Source organism: Cyprinus carpio, chromosome A9, assembly GCF_018340385.1.
Source record: "Cyprinus carpio isolate SPL01 chromosome A9, ASM1834038v1, whole genome shotgun sequence".
NCBI lineage: Eukaryota > Metazoa > Chordata > Actinopteri > Cypriniformes > Cyprinidae > Cyprinus > Cyprinus carpio.
The window spans coordinates 1,796,452-1,819,547 of record NC_056580.1 but is presented as its reverse complement, the minus strand read 5'-3'; the positions used below and the strand labels follow the sequence as shown (position 1 = coordinate 1,819,547).

Sequence of the window (23,096 nt, the reverse complement as noted above, 5' to 3'; positions counted from 1 at the left end):
ACACTAACAGGCACACACAGGTAGGAGGAGGAAACGGTTTATGAATAGTCTCGGTCATGTGACTCGAACAACTCCCATAATGTTTTGCTACGCAGAAGCACTTACATTCACAGGTAACAGGTGATGACTTCTGGAGTCCATTCATAATAACACCTGCTTATTTTAATATAGAAAGATTGTTAATAACTTTTATGAGCTGAATTCCATTAACTAGGAGACAGAATATTCACTGTTTAAATAAAGCTCCCTCAGACAAGTCCAGAAATATAAAAAACGGGATTTAAACCTTCATAGGCACAGAAAACACATAAACGTGTTTAAATGTGCAAATGGAAAGATATGTTAGTTCCAGTGTTTGTGTGTTAGCCTGAGGTGGTAATGCTACAACAGGACGAGACTGCGCCTCTGCAGTCATAAACACAGACTGTGTTGCCATGGCTCATATTCTCATGGGAACAGGAGACCAGTGAAGCAGGACCTGAGTGAAAACAACAGCCAAGTACAATAGCTGCCTCTCATTCTCAGCGAGTGCACGTGTCAGTTCAGCATCTGTCCAAATCATATTCTGTGTTCACAATACACAGCCTAAAAAGTCAATGTATTATATAAAACCTACTGTATAATAGTTCATGTGAAAATTGAATGAAAACAAAATACCTGTTGTAATTTGTCTGATAGTTTATACTTTTTAAGCAAGTCCAAGGCCTATTTAGTATAATTCACTTGTGTTTTTGTGAAATTTTTAATGATTTTTATAAAGTAAACATAAGAGGTACTTTTTTATTATTAGTAATATTTCAAGATAAATGTTTGTTTGTTTGGACTTGGTTTCACATATATATATATTTTTTTTTATTTTTTATTTTTTTTAGAAAAATCATGTTCAAATGCGAGTATCATGCTTTTGCATAAAGTTTAATTGTTCATCTCCCAATAATCATTGTAATGCACTGCTTTGTTTTGAAACTAGAGCTTTGATCATAAAACTAAGCATTTAAATATAATCTTACTAAGACTTTATTGGAGATATAGAGTGATAACTGATATCTATGTACAGTTAGTAGTTTGTCATACTGTTATACAGACCTCATTGATTTACATTACAAGCTTTCAGAATTTACTCTTAGCCATATGAATAATAACTGCTGCACCAAATTTCATATTTTTGCCTCTGAATGAAACTGTTGTTTCTTTTTTCCTCTTTCAGTATGAGCCCCATATTCTCACTGAATCATACCATACTGTATGTGCAGTGGTGGACGAAGTACACAAATCAAGTACTTGAGTAAATGTACAGATAATCTAATTAAATATTACTCCAGTAAACATATTAAGTGCTCCTTTTCATTTTTACTTGAGTGAAAGTACAAAAGTATTTAATTTTTAATGTACTTAAGTAGTAAAAGTACTAATCAATGAATGTTTATTTTGTATTTTAACTTTTAATACACATTGATTTTTAATAATTTTATATAATACATATATATTATATAATCCTACTGCTCAAAACACCTGGGGGAGTGGGGCTTGTCATACACTATCAAAAGACTGAATATATTAAAATATCAATTTAGGTTATTGATACTTCATGCATGCAAACAAGGGGGAAAAAACAGCATGTGCCATAAAAAACATGATGTATAAAATTTAAAAAGCTCATATGCAAATTCTCTGCTTTCTGAAAGGTTCAATAAACTGTTCCATTAAAATAAAATAAAATAAAATAAAATTCTTCGCAAGGCTAACTTCCCGCAATACATTTTAGTTTAGTTTAAAGACATTTTCAAAATAGCCAGAAGTTGATTATTCTTCTAGAATACCATAGGAACCACCTAGGATTCCCTAGCAACTGCATAGTACATTAAAAACACTCACTAAGAACACCTTAGCAACCACATGACAACGGCCTGATGCTCTCTCTCAGTGTGGTGCCTGTGGCAGAGGAAAGCAGACACCACACACACAGAGGCTGATAGGTTTACATCATCACCACAACACAACAACAACACAACACCGAGAAATAAACAGACAGTGTTCTGTGAGTGTTCAGCATGTAAGTGAAATGAGAGTTGGCAGTACAGGCAGAGAGAAGGAAGGTCTTACAACATAATCTTATTTTCTAAGCTCCCCTCTCACACACAGGCCTGACTTCATTCAGGGCAAAGGTGCACAGTCCTGTCCTCTCTAATCCTGTTACGGGAATGTGACAGACTGTGCCGTCCACCAGTAAACGCTGGATTTACAAGCATGACCTCAATTTCTGCATGACCCCTGACAGATCGATCCGTACTAACTACAGACATGAGCCATCACAACTTTACTGGCTATGAAGTAGGTGTGAATGAGCCCTCAGAATACAACTAAAGATATATATAATTATTTAAATATATATATATATATATATATATATATATATATATATATATATATATATATATATATATATATATATATTAAAACAATAAATACAAATTCTTTGTGTTCAAAATTAGTACAAGAAAGCATATCCTGATTTTTTTTTTTTTTTTTTTTTTGGGGGGGATGACATGATTAGATGCCAAAACAAAGCAGCGAATTGGATGCATCCACTGACATGTATGTTTCTGAGTCTGCAGTGCAGAGATGTATGTTCTTCAGCAGTGTGTGATGCATATTCAGCATCACCACAGTGAAGAAACATCACATCTCTCTCTCACCATATCCTGCCATGGAGATGATAAAACTCTGTCCTCTGTATTTCCTCAGAGTTATCCAGACCTCTGGCCACAGAGTAAAACACACACACACACACACACACACACACACCTCAGGGTTAGTTAGCACCCTGAGAAACTGCACACACACACTTATCATGAGCTTTAATTGGATATACACTCATCACACCATACATTAAAAACACTCATTATCAATACAGCCATTGACACACAGATCAAATTATATGCATCAGTCAAGAGCCATTTCTATTTATATCAATATGAGATTAAACCAAATTTTGTCAGGCTTAGCCAATTTAGGAGAAAAAAAAATATTTTAATAAAATAACATATCAGTTTGGGAATATGTCGTGATGCTAAGTAAAAATACAGTGGCCCTCCAAAAATATTTGGACACCTAAAAATGTCTCGGTGTCATTAAGGGGAACGGACTTCCAATGCAATACAATTCTGACATGTTTTTATGTCAATAAAGTGTCCAGATACTTTTGTGGTTGTTGTTTTTTATGCTTGAATTCACATCATGTATATTCCATTTAAGTTCTCTTAAATCGCTTGAAATCAATTTAAAAATTATTTCTCTAAAATGCTCAAGATTATGTTCCTTACCTGTTTTGGACCACATTGGTTCTTCCATTGGCGTTTCCTGTAAGAATATTAAAGAATCATACTAAAAATACCTTTAAATTCTAGCTTAATTATCTACCTTTTTATTATAGAATTCATATTACTATGTGAAAAAACAGAGCTGTTCGTTCTAATTGTAAGCGTACACTAGCTCAAGCTGTGTAGATGCTGTTCTGTGGATTATCAAGTAACCTATCACAGCACCCAGGATCACTCAGCACATCACCTGTAATCATGTCCACCTGTGTTTCTTTGTGGCCTTGAACTGCACTAATGGCTTTTTTTGACATTCTAATTTCTTTTTCAACCAGTTACAAAAAAAATGTAGAGAAGACCTACCTGCCATAGCCGGTTTCTGACATATCCGAAGTGATTTTCAAACCTTCCTAGCTGTCCTGAGGTTAATAATTCACTAGAATTTGATAAGTTCCTGTGTGAGCGCTTCAGAGAGGAAGCAGTGTGCACACATGACCAATCCCAGCACAAGCACGGGTGCAATATAACACTTACAAACAGCTGGATGAGGAGTTAAAACATTCAAAAGGCAATCATTTTAAATGTAATGCAGAATTTGGGAAGATGGGCTTTAAAAAGGAAGGTCAAAATGCAAAACTTAATGGTCCTAAATATAAATACAACAAATGACAACCTATTTCAGATGATAATAATACCTACGGTAGCTGCTGGAATGCATGCGGCATCAAAATACAGCATCCATTACAAAGCATTTTTCCATAAAACCTGCATAAACAGAAACTGCAATCATCCAAACAAATCCAGTTTGCTAAGCTAATACGCTATGATGTCATGCACAGTGTAGGCGGTGTATTGGTCAGTGTGTCGTCCAGGCAGCTATTGTGTTGCCAACCCACTTTCCATTCAGCGCACAAACATGTTTACAGGGGTTTGGTTTCTGGTCCGCAGCACAACATCACTGAAGATTGAGTCATTAGACAGATGAACTCGTTTAGCAAACGCTGAGTCTAATGCAGCGAATCTAATGCTGTGTCTGTTGTCTGATCAATTATAACACATTTGTGAATGTGTTTGGCTTTAACAAACAATAAATCAGAAAAAGGATTGATATGTTCTGTGTTAACTTTTGCAGAATTCATATTATCTGCTGTAACTAATTGGTAGAGAAAGGGTCATTATGTTCTCTCTCGGCCTAGATAACCTGAGCCTCTAGTGGCCACAGTGAAGCCTCATGAGAAAAGACAAGACTCTCATTAATATGATGCGGTCAGTTTCCAAACTTCAGCAAAATGAACTGCTGCTATACTCGCAGATTAGCAATTTTAACAACCAAGCATTATAACAATAGAAATTCAATGGCAGTGTCAACAGATGACACAGCTCACATTTATACAATGATATTAAAATAAATGTATGCCATGTATCCCCACAACTTAAACTTTTACATCTACCTAAATGCTCCATTCATTTAAATAAAACACCATGCTGTCAGTGTCTGTAAGTTTAAATAAAATAAATAAACTGTCCCTACACTGTTGTTGCACTCTCACTTGAGTATTAATTTCTTAACACTGACAAAACACTTCTGAACGGTAATATATAGTCTAGGCATAATGATAATAATGCATAATGCAAATGCACCCTCGACGTGAAGTGTTTTGCAATAATTTGATGGACCAGAGTCAGTTATTCTGCTTATTATATTAAATCACTGTTACCACAACTAAAAACATATTGACTACGTATTTATATATATATATATATATATATATATATATATATATATATATATATATATATATATATATATATATATATTATAATATATATATATATATTATATATAGATATATATATATATATATATAGACTTGAGCCGTTGGTATGCAGGTATGAGAGAGAGAGGCACGAGAGAGAGACATTAAATGTGTGTGAATTAGCCTACCTGTGCGTCTCTCAGCTGTGGGGTCTGTTCTAATAGCAAATCAGTAAGTTTAACTGCATCAAAAACAGCGATGTTACCACCTCAGATTTTCAGTTACAATGGGGGACAGAACAAAAACACACAAAGGCATATCAGAGCATCTGTGTATTTTATTCACATATGTTACATTTTGCATTAAATGTCATTAAAAGTCACCCTTTCTGAGATGACATCATAAAGTCTGAATCAGCACCTACAGTAATGTACTGTATTACTGCCTGCCTGACAAACATTCACCGCAGGAGAACACACCAGCATCATCTGCCCATCACACGAAGCACAACTGTCTGTCTATACAAAGTGGGGAAGGAGAGAAAAGAACTCTCAAAGAAAAGAATAGGAAAAAAAGAAAAAGAAGAAAAAATAACAGCAGCATGCAAGAAAACAAGACAAAATAAAGAAAAGAAGCAAACTTCAAGTGCATCGAAACCATCTTCCCTCCAGCATGGCATTAATGCGGCAATGATAATCAATACTTACCAATCAAACTGATCAATACAAATCAAACATGCTTTTTATTTATTTAAATCAGTGCTTAAATGTCTGAATATGCGTATATGTGTGTGTTGTGTTGGGGGTGCATGTCTGTCTTCAATAAGAGACAAACAAAAGGCAAAATGCCCGCAATATAGCTGGATGTTGCATGTGTCACTATAATAGCACTTAATATAATTACAATGGCTCCACTGATGTCATTATTTTGATTGTGACGCACAACCAAAATAGACATACAAAACATCAAATGTGAAAATGAACTGCAAACTTCATCTAAATTTGTGTATTAAATTTCTATATACAACAAATAGAATAGGATAATTTTATTTATTTATTTTATTTTATTTTTTTCCCCAAGAACTCTCAATGTGGTCACGCATCGTGGATCACTGTAAGGTTTAGAGTGGGGCCATTTTGTGTTAAAGTGATATTAATTTTTAAGGGGACAAGGATGAAAAGAGGGAGTACTAAAATTAAACCACTTGGTAACATAGGAGCTGCATAAAATTAAGTAATTGTGTGCCATACCATACATGTCCATCACTGCACTGGGGTGAAATATTCAATTTGATGTGATCCAGTTTAATGCATTTTCAAATAATTAACTTGTGCATACACAATGCCCTCTCCACAGACACAGATTACACAATCAATGATGGTCCGAGGACAGAGCTTTGAGGAACACCACATTTATCGGACTGGAAAACTAGCCTTCGCTAAATGACTATTTGTGTAATGTACCTTTCTTGTAAAGTTTCTCTTTTTTCCCGCTCTTTTTTTTTTTTTTGATAACATTAAAACAGATCTTTTCTCCCCCCTCCATGTTTAGATAATTTATGCAGTGGTCTGATTCTATTGCATAAATGATCTATACACAATCTGGCCGAGTTCAAAGCTGTAGAACAAAGTGACAACCCTTTTCTCAGGAACACTTCAGATCAGGAACTCAAGATATCGAATGGTGTGTGCATCAAAATATCACAACAACATAAATAATAATGTCTTTAAACAAAAGAAAACTTCACTACCTGGAAAATCCTAGAGGAGGAGAAACTGAACTCTGGCGGCCAGTTGCTACCAACAGACCAGTCATCAAATGGCTCTGAGAATCTGTATGATGTGACTTGCTGAACCAGTGCTCAGTGTAATGGCAAACACTGCCCCCTATGGACCATCTGACACCAGTCCAGGAATTATCATTTAATTAGAATAAATGAAAGACAATCAAAACGGAGTAAAAACTGACTAGGTGGGTGTGTGGCAAGATTACTTTGGCTATAGTTTGGTGAATCTCAGGAAATCTGTCAATATTCACAGATCACTATTTCACCCTTAAAGAAATTCTATTTTGCAATAATAAATAAAAAGGAAGCAGATTTTTAGAACCATAATTGTATTAACAGACAAATTAAACATCTGCTCACGCTTTACAGTTTTTTTTTTTAAAAAAAGGAACCTACTGAAGGGAAAAACACATTAAGATGGTTTGCAGTAATAAGAATTTGGGGCAAATTGTGTTAGTGGTGAAAATGATAAAAATAATCTTTATTCTAAAACCAACTTCATTTTCTTAATGCCAAAAAAAAAAAAAAAAAAAAAAAAAAAAAAAATTAAGTTTTATATATTTTTAGTTGACCTTTATGAACTTTATCTCAGGGAAAGGGCGGCAGATCATTACATAAAGACTAGCTCTGTCTCTAGCCATTTAATAAAGTGTGCTACAAGGTTGCAGGGGAATATTTTAATAATAAACTAAACAGACAACCCAACCACCATCAAAAACAGAGCCTCCATTAGAAAAAAAAAAGATGAATATTGTAAAAATATATATAAATATATATATTTTACAAAGGTATAATTTACTTTATTCAAACAATGAATAGCAGCACTTCTTAAATATTAAAATCTTTTATCTGAGACTACAAGCAAAAAAAATAAAATAAAAAAAATTAAATAATATTCCTGAGGATGGCAGCAACTACACCTCGAGTCAGAGAGAAATCTCACTTTAGCTCTAATCGGTTGATATTTCGTCTCATACCCTGCTTTAAACCCACAGTCAGTCTTATGAGATGTGTTTCAGCTCAAACAGCACGATGTGGTCACGGGGCGGTGGGTGGATATGTAGAGAGTCTTGGTACCTTCAGCATTCAAGGTTTTGATATTAATTTTGATATCTATACATGATTTGTTTAACATTGGTCGAAATGGTTTTGTTTTTTTTTTCCCTACAAGAGTCTCTCTCCTCAAAAACTATTTCAGTTTTCCAAACATTACAGAACTGAAGTATTATTCCACTTGTGCGTCCAACAGACTAGACACAGATTCACTCAGTGTGCTTTCACTTTGAGCTTGCTGGAACAAAACGAAATTCTCCCCCTATAAATCCACACGAAAAATCACTTTTGAACACACTCACACACACACACACACACACACACACGCTGTTAGTCAATAGGCTTGATTGTACACTAAACTTCACATGAACCCAGGCGGTGGCCAACTCAATGCAGGTTTTCTTTATATTACACGACAGAAATCATCAGAGGATGTCACAGAGGCTGCCACTGACATCATGTGACCTGTCCTCTCCAGGATGTGGGCTGTACTGTTAAAGTCCGTTGTAATGGGGACCCCAGCGCTTGTTGATATGGTCGAAGGTGTGCGAGACCCACTGCTGCTCCAGAACGCGGTATCTCTCCTCACATAAATACAGAGGCTTTCCTCGACTATGGAACAGAAAAAAAAACAGCAGGAAATGAAAACCATTTTCTCTATAAAAGAAATGAACAGACAAATAAATCCACAAATAAATGACTACTGAGCAGGGCAAGAATGCCACAAAAATGAACCAAAACGCTCCCTGATTTTAAGATAAGAGAACACGGATGTCACGAGTAAGATAATGTCAACATGAATTAAAAATTAGATCTGTAAAATGCAGATTTTTTTTGGTCGTACATTTAGATCGGCTCACTTTGCATCAGATTCTGACTGATTAAAATTGGTTAAATTTGAAAAGAAAAAAAAATATATACATTTAATATAGCAATTATAAAAACTGCCCTTACAAGCATCACCCCTTAATGGAAAAGTACATTTCTGCCCTGGCTACTGGGACCCTCAGAACAGATGCAGAATAGAGCAGCGAGAGGTTTACCGTAGGTCTCTGTCCTCCTCTCCATGAGCGTCCAGATACACAGACCCCCACAGACAGAAGCGATGGCCTCGGATGATAATGATGACCGAGGCGTTAATCAGGAGGAAGATACCGGTCGCAGCTCCGCAGTGCTGAGAGTGCTTTGGATTAAAATTTACAGCTCATTATAATCATGATTATAATCAGTGTACAAATCATTCATATTGAAGCTTGCATGCTACACACTCACCAGCACACACTCACAGACGCCCTGCTGTTTACAGCATTGACCCTTCAGACAGACGAACGCGCCGCACACCAGGCAGAGCGCAGGGTCTTTGGGGGTCTTGCCGCAGCTGGTGCAGGATTTCCTGTGGTAATACTGGAAGATGGTATTGTAATTGTCTGGCAGGTGCAGGAGGCGAGGGGCGGCCCACTGCGGATCCTGACCTAATAGAGACTGAAGAGATTCAAGAAAACCACTCACAAAGTAAATTTCCTTTCACTATCAGTCAAAGCAATCTTATAAAAAATGTGAAATATCTTATTTTTGTCCATCTTCCACTGGAAGATGTTGCTGTGTCATCCTGTTCAAAATGCTCAAATGTGACAAACGTTTCAGTTTTCAATGTACATTTTTCTAGGGATCAAACTACAAACCTTGTATTTCACTCTCCATATTAAAGGGATACTCCACCCCAAAATGAAAATTGTCATTAATCATTTACCCCCATGTCATTCCAAACCTGTAAAAGCTTTTTTCGTCTTAGGAACACAATTTCAGATATTTTGGATGAAAACCGAAAGGCTTGTGACTGTCCCATTAACTGCCAAGTAAATAACAGTGTCAAGGTCCAGAAAAGGTATGAAAGTCGTCACCAGAATACTCCATCTGCCATCAGTGGTTCAACCGTAATGTTATGAAGCACTATTTCTATGTGTATTTAGCTTCGATTCGAAGGAAAACACAGCGCATCCTTGTGGCGCGGCTGATACAGAAGAGCACACGCAGCATACGGTGATATGGAGAGACACAGAGGAGACTGTTGACAAAGGAATTGTTAAATAAAGTCATTATTTTTTTTTTTTTTTTCGCTTACAAAAGTGTTCCCGTCACTTCAAAACATTACGGTTGAATCACTGATGGCAGATGGAGTATTCTGACAATGCTTTTCATACTTTCCTGGTCCTTGACACTGTTATTTATTTGGCAGTCTATGGGACAGTCTCAAGCTTTGGGGTAGACATCCAAAATATCTTAAATTGTGTTCCGAAGATGAACAAAGCTTTTACGGGTTTAGAACGACATGGAGGTAAGTGATTAATGACAAAATTTTCATTTTGGGGTGGAGTATCCCTTTAAAGTTACCATGAAATCAAAACAACCGTTCTGTTTTTTTTTTTTTTTTTTATTTATGGAATGTTGCTGTGTTCATTGTGCCCTGTGATGGTCTTTAATCAAAAATATTAACATGGTGGGAAAAAATGAAAATAAATATTTCTGATCCAAAACCATGAATTGTAGTCCAAAACATCCACCCAACTTGAAACTTTTTAAGATTAGTCTTGCCCTAATCAGCCACGACTGTCACACAGTCCAAGATATTTTGCAGCTTAGGCTACGTTTACACAACAACGATGTAGTCAAAAACGGAAGAGTTTTTCCCTTGCGTTAAAAATTTTCATGTATACACAACCACGTTTTCAAAACAATTCGCGTTTACACATATTTGCAAAAACGGCCAAAAACGCTATGTTACGTATGCCAGGCCAGTAGTTGGCGCTGTCACCTTGTTAGTAAACAGTACCTGTAGGGAAGTGACGATTATATGGTGTATATGATGTGTTTCCGCTGTTGGTTGTAATATTGGTGAAGTAAATCCACACTTTCCTGAAGAAGCGTTAGCAAACTCTTGAGCAGCAACAACAGTACCATGTACTCCGCCAATGTTGTGTATGTTTGTTCACGCTTGCCTTTAAAATTGACACGTACTGTGCATGTCTACATACCCAACACCTACTATGCACACACCAAAACGCTGTTGTAAACGAACAGGCAAAACACATACAAAGTTTCACGTTTTCGGCTGAAAGCTGATTGTCTTTAAATTTGTTTTGCAGCATGAAATCTGTTTCAAACCCTGCTCTACAAAGTTGCATACTAAATATTAAATATAATGCTTAATGACACAAGTCATGCTTGGTTAGGTTCACAGTGGTTAACAGTATTGAATACCACAACTAATTAAATCCCTGGTGTTAGCAACACTTCAAATAACACAGGGTGCAAAGAAACATGACCTAGGAGACACAGACACTGACCACAGACTGCTGGGTGGGAGTATCAGACAGAGCGATGACTTCTGAACACCACTGACTGATCAGATCCAAAGCATTGACGTTCCACTCCAGACACGCTGCACTGGACTGAGCAGAACCAGCCAAACCCAGACACCCGGCCAGCAGAGAGAACTCCTCCTCCACCTGTGACCACAGACACTCGGCAGTTAGCAACTGGGCTTCAGTATTAGTAGGTTATAGTATTTGAAACTAGCTTTACATAAAAACAGCAGAATGTCTTCATTTAGACAGCAGATTAACTGTGTGTGTGTGTGTGTGTGTGTGTGTACCAGGCAGCCGGGTAAGCTGTCTCCATACAGGTGGTGCTGCAGTAAACAGGACAGTCTCAGGAAGGGCAGACAGAACTGCTGTAGGCTGAACTCAATGGACTGAGGAGACCACACACTGGAGCTCAACTACAGAGAGAAGAAGACATCATTAATTAATGTTGATCAAGCCCCGATAAACAGCCCTCAGAGATCAGAACAAGCGTCAAACTCAACAGTGAGCTGCTGATTCCTCTGCAATAGAGAAGGACTCTTCTTTGGCTGGTTGTCACTAAACTTGAAGTATTTTACATTAAAAGTCATTATGAAATTAGATGTATAGATGATATACGACCATTCAAAAGTTTATTTTTTTATTAATACTTTTATTCAACAAGAATGCATTTATCTGATCAAAAGTAAACAACTTTCACACACTTTTTTTTTGAATAAATGTTGAAGTTTATATAATAAATACAATAAAATATAAAATACATCAGAAAAACAATTTCCACAAAAATATTATGGAGTAAAAAAAAAAAAAAAAAAAAAAAAAAAAGGAGCAATGATGCTGAAAATTCTGCTTTTCCATCACAAAAAATTACATTTTAAAATATATTAAAAATAGAAAACATTCATTTTAAAGTGTAATAACATTTCACAAAATTACTGTTTTTACTGTATTTTTGATCAGATAAATGTAGCCTTTGTGAGCATAATAGACAATAATCATTAAAAAAAATTAATCGCACCGACCCCAAACTTTTGAACAGTATAGTATACATAAATAGTACTTGCACATAAACATATATATATAAATATACATATATACACATGGTTAGTACTATGCTGAATTCAACATCAACAATCAATTTTTGTCCAATAAATGTTATTTGTAAGATTAAAGGCAATCAAATTATTAAGATGGTTTGTCAGGTCAACTCATTATTGCAATGTCCACTGCTAACCACTGGTTTGTTGTGCTGAGAGGTCCATGTGACTCACCACAAGTGTTTCCTCAGAGTTTGTGTCATACACATCTTTGGCCTTCGTCAGCTCAGAGATCATGTGACACAGGAGCGACTCCCATGATTTGTCAGAGTTTGGCGTGTTCTGTGTGTGAAACAACATGAATTCAAGCAAGCAGTGTTTTACAGTTCTCCCTTCAGAGTGTAATCACTGTTATTGTACCAACTGGACTGAATTACACTGGCTGTATTATGAATCCAACATGCTAGGCTTTGAAAGTCAGTTACTTTAAATATGAGGGAGGTAGGGGGAGAGGGAGAGGGAGAGAGGGAGAGAGAGAGAGAGAGAGAGAGAGAGAGAGAGAGAGAGAGAGAGAGAGAGAGAGAACCTCTACACCAAAAATAGTCATTTAGTCGAGTTCAGAACCATTGCTAATGATCTCTTCAGAGTGAGATTTATCTGAGTGATTTCCTCATTCTGGGTAATCTGAAGATTATGACGATCAACCCCTTAAACAAACAGGACTGAGGCACAATACCATATTCTTTCTCTTAATAAAATTAGCCTATCTTCACGGGTCTTAATGTGCAATTTAATCATTATAAAATAGATAGTTGCAGTTTTGAAATCTGACTAGATGAGCCACATGAGCCTTTGAATAATAAACAATCCAAATATAAACACACACGACCAAACATCAACTGAATCTACATCAGTTGTGAACCAATTTATATTGCTGTTCCAGAGCTATTATAACACACGTGCTTGCTGTGACTGACTGGTGGCTGTGATGAGTAGGTTATTGGCAGCACCTTCTTGCTCCAGGCGAGTCTCTCCTCACGGCTGAATCTGACAGACAGAGCGGCCAGAGCCTGTGTGTACTGCAGACTGTACAACACCTTCACCACACACGTAAAGTGCTCTGCACACAAACACACACACAGCATGGTTACCATCAACACCAGATGCAGGATCTTCTGTTTAAAGCACAGCATGAAATCAAAGCTGATTTTCACTTACATGTTTGGGGTTACACTGCCGTGATTTATCTATGTATAATGATTTCATTAGGATTATGATTTAAAAAAAATATACATACATATATAAACATACATACACACTATATATATATATATATATATATATATATATATATATATATATATATATATATATATATATATATATATATATATATATATACACACACATACACACACACACACACACATACAGTGGGTATGGAAAGTATTCAGACCCCCTTAAATTTTTCACTCTGTTAAATTGCAGCCATTTGCTAAAATCATTTAAGGTCATTTTTTTTCCCCATTAATGTACATAGAGCACCACATATTGACAAAAAAAAACACAGAATTGTTGACATTTTTGCAGATTTATTAAAAAAGACAAACTGAAATATCACATAGTCCTAAGTATTCAGACCCTTTGCTCAGTATTTAGTAGAAGCACGCTTTTGATCTAATACAGCCATGAGTCTTTTTGGGAAAGATGCAACAAGTTTTTTCACAGCTGGATTTGGGGATCCTCTGCCATTCCTCCTTGCAGATCTTCTCCAGTTCTGTCAGGTTGGATGGTAAACGTTGGTGGACAGCCATTTCCAGGTCTCTCCAGAGATGCTCAATTGGGTTTAAGTCAGGGCTCTGGCTGGGCCATTCAAGAACAGTCACAGAGTTGTTGTGAAGCCACTCCTTCGTTATTTTAGCTGTGTGCTTAGGGTCATTGTCTTGTTGGAAGGTGAACCTTCGGCTCAGTCTGAGGTCCTGAGCACTCTGGAGAGGGTTTTCGTCCAGGATATCCCTGTACTTGGCCGCATTCATCTTTCCTTTGATTGAAACCAGTCGTCCTGTCCCTGCAGCTGAAAAACACCCCCACAGCATGATGCTGCCACCACCATGCTTCACTGTTGGGACTCTATTGGACAGGTGATGAGCAGTGCCTGGTTTTCTCCACACATACCGCTTAGAATTAAGGCCAAAAAGTTCTATCTTGGTCTCATCAGACCAGAGAATCTTATTTCTCTGTTTTTTAGCAAACTCCATGCGGGCTTTCATGTGTCTTGCACTGAGGAGAGGCTTCCGTCGGGCCACTCTGCAATAAAGCCCCGACTGGTGGAGGGCTGCAGTGATGGTTGACTTTCTACAACTTTCTCCCATCTCCCGTCTGCATCTCTGGAGCTCAGCCACAGTGATCTTTGGGTTCTTCTTTACCTCTCTCACCAAGGCTCTTCTCCCCCGATAACTCAGTTTGGCCAGACGGCCAGCTCTAGGAAGGGTTCTGGTCGTCCCAAACGTCTTCCATTTAAGGATTATGGAGGCCACTGTGCTCTTAGGAACCTTAAGTGCAGCAGAATTTTTTTGTAACCTTGGCCAGATCTGTGCCTTGACAGAATTCTGTCACTGAGCTCTTCAGGCAGTTCCTTTGACCTCATGATTCTCATTTGCTCTGACATGCACTGTGAGCTGTAAGGTCTTATATAGACAAGTGTGTGGCTTTCCTAATCAAGTCCAGTCAGTATAATCAAACACAGCTGGACTCAGATGAAGGTGTAGAACCATCTCAAAGATGATCAGAAGAAATGGACAGCACCTGATATAAATATATGAGTGTCACAGCAAAGGGTCTGAATACTTAGGACCATGTGATATTTCAGTTTTTCTTTTTTTTTTAATAAATGTGCAAAAATGTCAACAATTCTGTGTTTTTCTGTCAATATGGGCTGTGTGTACATTAATGAGGAAACAAATGAACTTAAATGATTTTAGCAAATGGCTGCAATATAACAGAGTGAAAAATTTAAGGGGGTCTGAATACTTTCCATACCCACTGTATATATATATATATATATATATGTATATATTTCCCTCTTATTACATAACATTATGACCGTTTCAAATTCTAGGTATATATTTCATCACTTCAAGCCTTCAATCACTTTCACTCTTAGGAACTGAACCCATGACCTTGACGTTGCATTGCTCCACTGTTCGAGCAGCAGGAGCACTATAATAATTCATAACGGTATTTGGAAGTTCTTCGTGTAACTTTTTGAACTTAATGTTTTTAACCTACATCACTACAATCTAATTTATCTGCATAAGCTACACACTTTGTAGTGATATGAAATCTTGTGTAATTTCAGAAATCAGAAAACTTATTCTTAACCTTTTACTATGGCCTCCACAAATGTAAAAATGTTGGTTATTTCCTTGAATAACCCTCACTCAAAGAGCTCTATAGACCCTAGAGCTTTCAAGAGAACAATGGACCTTTTGTAAAGACACAAAAATCAATTATGTGACTGTGTAGACAAAAAAAAAAAAAAAAAAAAAGACATTTGATTTTTTTGGGGAGGGTAATTAGCCCTTCTGTGCATGTAGCAGGTGTTAGGACCAGTTGTGTGATGAGAAACACACACACACACACACACACACACACACACACACACACACACACACACACACACACAGACAAAGACACTCCATTAACATTCCTCACCAGAGACAATGACATCTCTCTCTCTCTCTCTCTCACACACACACACACACACACACACAACACTGAAATATTCTCCAACACATGCACAGCCCGTTTCTGTTCTAATACAAGCTTTATTGTGTCTTCAGACTGATGGACTCGAATCGATCCCTTGCTCACAACGACGAAACGCATGATGCTTATTTGAGAGCCAATCAATGATCAGTGATTATGACTGCTCAGATTGATTGACAGCCATTTACTGTAAAATATGAACATGAGCAGTTTGTGACGCATGCATTATTTTATTATGTGTGTGTAAAGATGATGTACTGTTTGTGTGTGTGTGTGTGTGTGTGTGTGTGTATGTGTTACCTTTGCGTAAAGGCTGAGGCATGGTAAGGATGAAGATGATGAGGAGGGATGGGACGTCTCTGAAGAGCATGGGCACCTCAGGACGTTCATCATCACAGTACCTGCACACAAACACACAATCATTCAACAATACTACACTAAATGCTTCAGAAACTCAGAAAACATGACCACTATCAAAAAATAAAGAGCAGTATACAGTATACACAGCATTTATCTTCTGATGCATGCATGCATGATAATGTGATCTACAGATGATACTTCCACATCTCTCTCGCCCACAGCAGCACAACTGAAATCATTATGTGAGAACGGGACTAATTACTGTAGGAGACCAGTCACAGGTTCTTTCAATGGAGTCTTACTGTAACTGTACAGTAGGTGGACAGGTTACATAAACCCAATATTGCAATTAAAATATAAAAAGAAAATATTATTCGAGCAAATATTTATTTAGAAGAGTGTGTGGGACAAAGTGCTGTCCATTAGAGCAGAACTAATGCCTCAAAGACATTTGGACACACACTCAAACACACACAAATACAACTGACATACAATGGCATCCAAACACATCAAGAATGACTTTACGGTCCAAAAACTACCTCTCATATAATAAAACACATTGTCTTTTGTGCTTGATGAGAGATTAGAGGCAGAAGCAGGGACAGCAGTGCTTTTATTCAGATGGCTATATTAACAGTGCTGCTAAAGCGCCCGAGGGTTCTAGTGACAGAGGTTTCCTTCAAAACCCTATAACAAGGTATTTATAGGCACAGCTGTCTCCCATCTGAGTCTGAGTTCAGCCCGTCCAACAGTCCTAAGAGACACACAGGTCTTACCACCCCAACGCTGGAGAAATGAGGCCATTTAACTCACCCGAGAGTGTTAAGTGCCTTTTAAACAGGAGACGCAGTGAGCGGTAACCTCCACACAGCCATAAACCCTCAAAATAAAGCGCCGCACTCATGAAATGTAGTGCTGCACACCATAATTTGCTAGATGCAGCAATTATTGGTATCTATGGAAACCCCATTTGTGCAAGTCTCTCTCTCTCAAAAAGATGCAGCAGCAGAGACACACAACATAAGAAGCCATTTAGAGTAGAATCTTCTGCCTTCTGTTTTTATTATTATTTTTTTCTTTTAAATACCAAAATACAACAAAGAACTTAAGAGTGTATATCTTTTCGGCTGACTTGTTAGGAGAACTGCCTCAGAGTGTTTGTGAGCCAGACTACTCTGCTCTCACAGTTTTGTGCAACATTGCGAACAACGAATATGAAACTATTGATTACATAGTATATGTGTGTGAATGTGTTAGTATATTTAAGTCAATTGCAAAAAAAAAATCAGATAATACTGTCATTCTAATTGAAGGTTGCATTTGACCAAAAAAAAAAAAAAAAAATTGAAAAAAAAAAAAACTTGAAAAAAAAAAACATTATATACATACATACATACATACACACATATATATATACATACATACACACACACATATATATATATATATATATATATTTATTTTTGTGATCAAAGATGAATTATCAGCATCATTACATCTTCAGTGTCACATGATCTTCAGAAATCATTCTAATATGCTGATTTGTTGAAACTGTGATTTCCTTACTTTTTGTAAGGACACTTTCATTGTGTTAGCAGGAAGTTTTTTGCCAACAATTTAATTTCCATAATTACAGCAGCATCTCTGATTGCTTGATCTCTGTTCAGGATTACGGGTAGTGCATTTCTACACTGTGAGTTTAGCAAGTAATATTTTATAAAAACTCAGAGTTCAGGATTGTGTGTTTTTGTGTTTGTGTACTCACACATGGTCTCTGCTGTGCATGCTCTGTGTGAGTCTGGTCCAGGGGTTGTACGCTGAATCTATGCTGTAGAGACGCATGTGCATGGCCAGCACATGAAACAGCTGATCTGAAACACACAGAGAACACACACACCAGTGTTAGTGTGTGCAACATGAGGAATGGAGTTTGCGTAGAGCCTCCAGGCGTGTAGGAGCATGTGACAGACATCAGGCCTCATGAAAACCTGTCCTTTTACACACTGATCGAAGCCTTCAACGCTGGGTCCAGACTTCAGTTTCACATGATCCTTCAGAAATTTGATGCTCAAGGAACATGTCTTATTATTATTATTATTATTAATGCTGAAACGGTTGTGCAGTTTTTTATGAAAAAACAAACAAATGAAAAAATAGATACAGGTAATACATTGTTTTTAGGATTCTTTGAATAAAGACTTCACAAGAACAGCATTTACTAGAAACATTTTTTTTTCTAACATTATGAATGTCTTACTGTCAGTTTTGATGAATTTAATGTAATCATTTACAAAAAACAAAAAACAAAAAAACAAAAAAAAAAAACAGCAGCTCTACAGAAAGCTCAGAAGAGTTTATTAATAATATATTGACGATCTGAGGATAATTTGATTATTCTTTCATCTACCAATAAGTTTAAATATAATGAATGTAACATGCTTGACTTGACCTTTCATTTCCAAAGCCACAGATTTTAACTTCACATTGAATATGTTAAAAAGTTCTTTTGAATCATCAAAAGACATTAACACAAAACTGGATAAAAATGCTTAAGAGTCCATTTTGAGATGACAACGTGACACAACTGATTAAATTACACATGCAATACAGTGTAGTCATATGCTCACATTATAGCATGCTAATAAAACAATCAATTATCAATTCATAATACGAAGGCATATTAACAGTATACTGTATATTATGCAGTGTGCAGCAAACAGTATTTTAGTTTTCTATTTCCAACATGCCTAAGAGATGCTAGAGCCAGACTGAAACTTAGACACACACACACACACACACACACACAGTCATTACCACTTTAAAAAAGAAAGCTTATTATCCTACTTCTGTGAGCAGTACATCTAATGTAGATGAAGTGTTTGACTGCAGCGTCATGTCACTTACACGATAAAATAACAACTGACACTGAATTTCTAATGTCACTTTACACGGTTTCAGCTTTTAAACTGTCTAATTTCATCTCCTCTGAATGCAATGACAGATGTGATGTATTTCCGCCTTGTGTGCTTTTACAGGCTGCATGGATTCTTAGCGCAGACAGGATGCCAGATGTGCATTATTACCAAAGCAAAACACCAGCCACATACAAGATGCTGGATCATCTACAGACTCGTGGACAGAGCAATAGCACCACCTACAGGTAATTAAGATAGACTGGATAAAATTATTCCTTCATTCAAAGCATTTTTAATCAAAATATGAGCGGGGAACAGCTTTAAAAACGTATTGGTTGATTGAGTGTGAAATTAAATTTTCAACAAACCCTTCACAGAAACAGCAGTGCGAGGGGATGTGAGAAGAACGTTTACACAGAGTGCTTTTGCATTATGACTGTGCTATTTTTCTGAAGTGTCGGTCCATTTACACGTGTCAAAAGATGCCTTTAGCTGTTGCTTTGCACCTCAGTGTTTTACAGCATCTCACACCATGAGCAATGTGAATCAATTTCAATAGACACTACTGTTTGTGGTTAATAAGATTTTTTAACGATGCATTTAATTCATCAATAGTGACAGCAAAGACTTTCATAATGTTGCAAAAGATTTCAAATAAATGCTGTTCTTCTAAACTTTCTATACATCAATGTTTTCATATAAATATTAAGTGGCACAACTGTTTTCAACTTTAATAATAATCAGAAATGTTTCTTAAGCAGCAAATCAGGTTATTAGAATGATTTCTGAAGGATCATGTGACACTGAAGACTCAAGTAATGGCTATTCTATTTTTAATTACTATACTAATTATACTATATAAAAAATACTATTATAATTACTATGTCCAAAGAAAATGTGTCAATATTTCAGCAATAAAAAAAAAATAATAATAAAAATTCTAACGTTATTATAAACTTCTTTTCAAACATTTTCAGGCTGTTCCAGTGCAAGCTTATTCAACAGTTAAACTATCAAAAATGATCATAAAAGGCAGGCCTAAAACTACTAAATCTTCTATTATTTTTAATGTTTTATTGACATATGACTGGTCCAGCTCCTTCCCTCATAACGATGTCTTGGACAACTAGCAACAGGTTTGGGTGATAAAAATCCATTCGCATTCTGTTCTGTTACAAGAACATGAACGCTCTCTTAACCTCAGTCATGATGGCACATGGAAGTGTGAGAGATCTCCAGATATTCACTTCAGTCCTCTTGTATATATCCACTTTGCAATCACTTGATCATGTAGACAGACAGCCGAAACGGAGCTCTCTGCATCGCTCTATCCCTCGCCCACGTCTCTCCACCACCCCCATCCTCACACACTCTCCAGCTCCATATTGATCTTCCATCTCCACCCACCTGTGATACTTGCCCCCATTCACATGCCATCAATCAAACATAGACATGAAACTCGAGCCAGAAAGAGACTCCGGTGTTTGAATGGCAAAAGTGAATGTCATCCAATCTACACTAACATCCGGAGAAAGAATTAACATCAAATGACATTCAATTCTTCTAAATACAACCCAGAATCACTTTGACTAAATACAGGACATCTGATGGCAAATCTGACAGAAGTCAGAGTCATTCTGGAAGGCAGCTACTTTTTACCAGCCACTTACATTTGAACAAATCACTAAATTTAACTATTAAACTGTCATGTAACATGACACTGCATAACATGCTTAAAAAACAAAAACAAAAAAAAAACACACCAAACCAAACCAAGCAAATTAAAACAACAAAAATAAACCAAATACAACCAAACAAAAAAACTAAATCCAAACAAAAGCAGAAACAAAACCAAACAAACAAAACACCAAGCAAAACAAGAAACAAAAAATCAAAACCAAACAAAACCAGAAAGAAAAACAAACAAACAAATTTATAAACAGATTGTATAAATTTTGTGAAAAAAAAAAATAAAAAGAAAAAAAAAAGAAGAACAATGGCATCCTAGTAACCACTCACAATCCTAGCACTATGGTGGTAAGTTTTGCACGGGGCAAGCGGCACACACTTTCCCTTTCTTTGTCCACACTCTCTATTTTCTTGTTCTCTTGCTGATCTGATCTCTAATGTACTGAGACTGAGTAAACCTGGCCCTCTCTGTGGCTCAGAAATGTAGCTCAGAAAATGGCTGCACTCCTGGAGTCTGAAATCTCTTCGGCTGCACTTGAGTGTCAAGATTTATTTTATTTTTTTTTTTTTTTTAAGCAAGCTCAAGGACTGAACTCATTTATACAGAGCCAGTGTGTGGATGTTAGGGTTGTGACGGTGAGGAAATTTTCCCACCGGTTAATCGACGTGTGACAACACCGGTAATACCGTGGGGACAGGGACGTTCCCTCTTTTCCTCGCTTTCGAATTAGCGACAATTAAGTGTAAAGCAATAGTTTGTTTGGATTTTCCCTCTTTTTCTTGCTTTTAAATAGCTTAAAAGCTCCGTGCACATTTTACTTTCACTTTCAAATTAGTGGCAGTTCAGCGTCAATTGCTTGAATGCAACAACAAAATACAACATCAAACTCACTTTTGCCTATATATAAAACATAGAACTTTTATCAACAAAACAAATAAAAATACACCATGCTATAGGGCAGGCTATGCATAATATAAAATAACAAATAACTTACATAAAGTTTAAATAGGTATACAAAACTGGAAATAGGCTAAGTAAACATGTATAATATATAACCAAATACATAAGAAACATAGAATGTTTATTAGCAAAACGAGTAAGAAAGCTTGGAGGCACGGCATACACCTTTGATGTCAAATAAAATAAATAAATGAGACAAAGTTTAAATAAAGTAAAAATCAGCAAACAATGTGGAACCAATTAAATAAGAAACACATGTTTAAAAAAACTTCCAAAATCACTTTAGATAAACGGCAAAAGTCAACAGGATTTTCAAAATCCAAAATATTGCCAAACAGGTGCTTTTGCATTTTGTTTCGAAACTAAATCATCCACCATCATCTAGTCTTTCTCACCTCACTCTTCAGCTCGACTCACTCTCCTCACTGGATAAATTAAATTAAACGTTCGGCACGCTGCTTTTTTTTATCACTATAAAAATATCAAAACGACGGTGAAGAATCGGTGCCGCAGACAAGTGACATAACCGACGTTGCGGCTTAACACCGGTATCACCATCAGCACCGTCTTTCACGGCAAGCCGAGTGGATGTGTGTTGATTGACTGGTCTCGACTTCAAAAATTCACCAACACCAGTCTCTTCATTCTGTGTCCATCAGAATACAAATACAATCATTCATAATGCATCATCCAAGAAGAATGGCATTCCTGCACAATCTGAACAGACGCCTCACACTTGAATCATGGACAGTAGTCCACATGGACAACCAGGGTTCAGTTCTTTGACAGGGACATTTAATTTGGTGTGGTGTAGTGGTTCAGGTTCAGTGCTATGGCCTTTAGCGTGCAGCAATGAACTCATCAACACTGAATTGAAGACAGTTAACTTCAGATTACTCCTGAGACTAAAACTGTAGTAAGTTCAAAACTAGTGTCTGATTAATACGGCTGACGTGATACATAAAGAGCATTTTGGTTATAATTTGGCTAAATAAATAAATAAAATATTACCTACTAATAATGCCGATGTGGATTTGGACTTAAAATCATTTGCCTATAGGGCAGGGGTGGATAAAGTCGGTCCTGGAGAG

General features: G+C 36.7%; 2 protein-coding genes across 4 annotated transcripts in view; both read right to left on the bottom strand.

The window, feature by feature from the left end:
- The window catches only part of myo3b (myosin IIIB), a 138,311-nt gene extending 133,674 nt beyond the window's left edge, over positions 1 to 4,637 (bottom strand). For 2 of the 3 annotated variants that reach the window (XM_042763120.1, XM_042763121.1), the window contains exons 1-2: positions 3,681 to 3,996; positions 3,324 to 3,360 (exon numbers count right to left, since the gene is read on the bottom strand). In XM_042763120.1, coding sequence (XP_042619054.1) covers positions 3,324 to 3,360; positions 3,681 to 3,687 — 44 coding nt within the window. In that variant the 5' untranslated portion in view covers positions 3,688 to 3,996. Of the gene's footprint in view, positions 1 to 3,323; positions 3,361 to 3,680 lie in introns of all 3 variants that reach the window. The other variant, XM_042763122.1, reaches the window with a different exon arrangement.
- Positions 4,638 to 5,393: 756 nt separating this feature from the next.
- Positions 5,394 to 23,096, bottom strand: part of ubr3 (ubiquitin protein ligase E3 component n-recognin 3) — a 58,353-nt gene continuing 40,650 nt past the window's right edge. The window contains exons 31-39 of the mRNA XM_042763119.1: positions 18,206 to 18,311; positions 16,381 to 16,481; positions 13,323 to 13,432; positions 12,547 to 12,654; positions 11,566 to 11,691; positions 11,258 to 11,419; positions 9,186 to 9,395; positions 8,957 to 9,096; positions 5,394 to 8,525 (exon numbers count right to left, since the gene is read on the bottom strand). Of these exons, the coding sequence (XP_042619053.1) occupies positions 8,408 to 8,525; positions 8,957 to 9,096; positions 9,186 to 9,395; positions 11,258 to 11,419; positions 11,566 to 11,691; positions 12,547 to 12,654; positions 13,323 to 13,432; positions 16,381 to 16,481; positions 18,206 to 18,311 (1,181 nt within the window). The 3' untranslated portion in view covers positions 5,394 to 8,407. The remainder of the gene's footprint in view (positions 8,526 to 8,956; positions 9,097 to 9,185; positions 9,396 to 11,257; positions 11,420 to 11,565; positions 11,692 to 12,546; positions 12,655 to 13,322; positions 13,433 to 16,380; positions 16,482 to 18,205; positions 18,312 to 23,096) is intronic.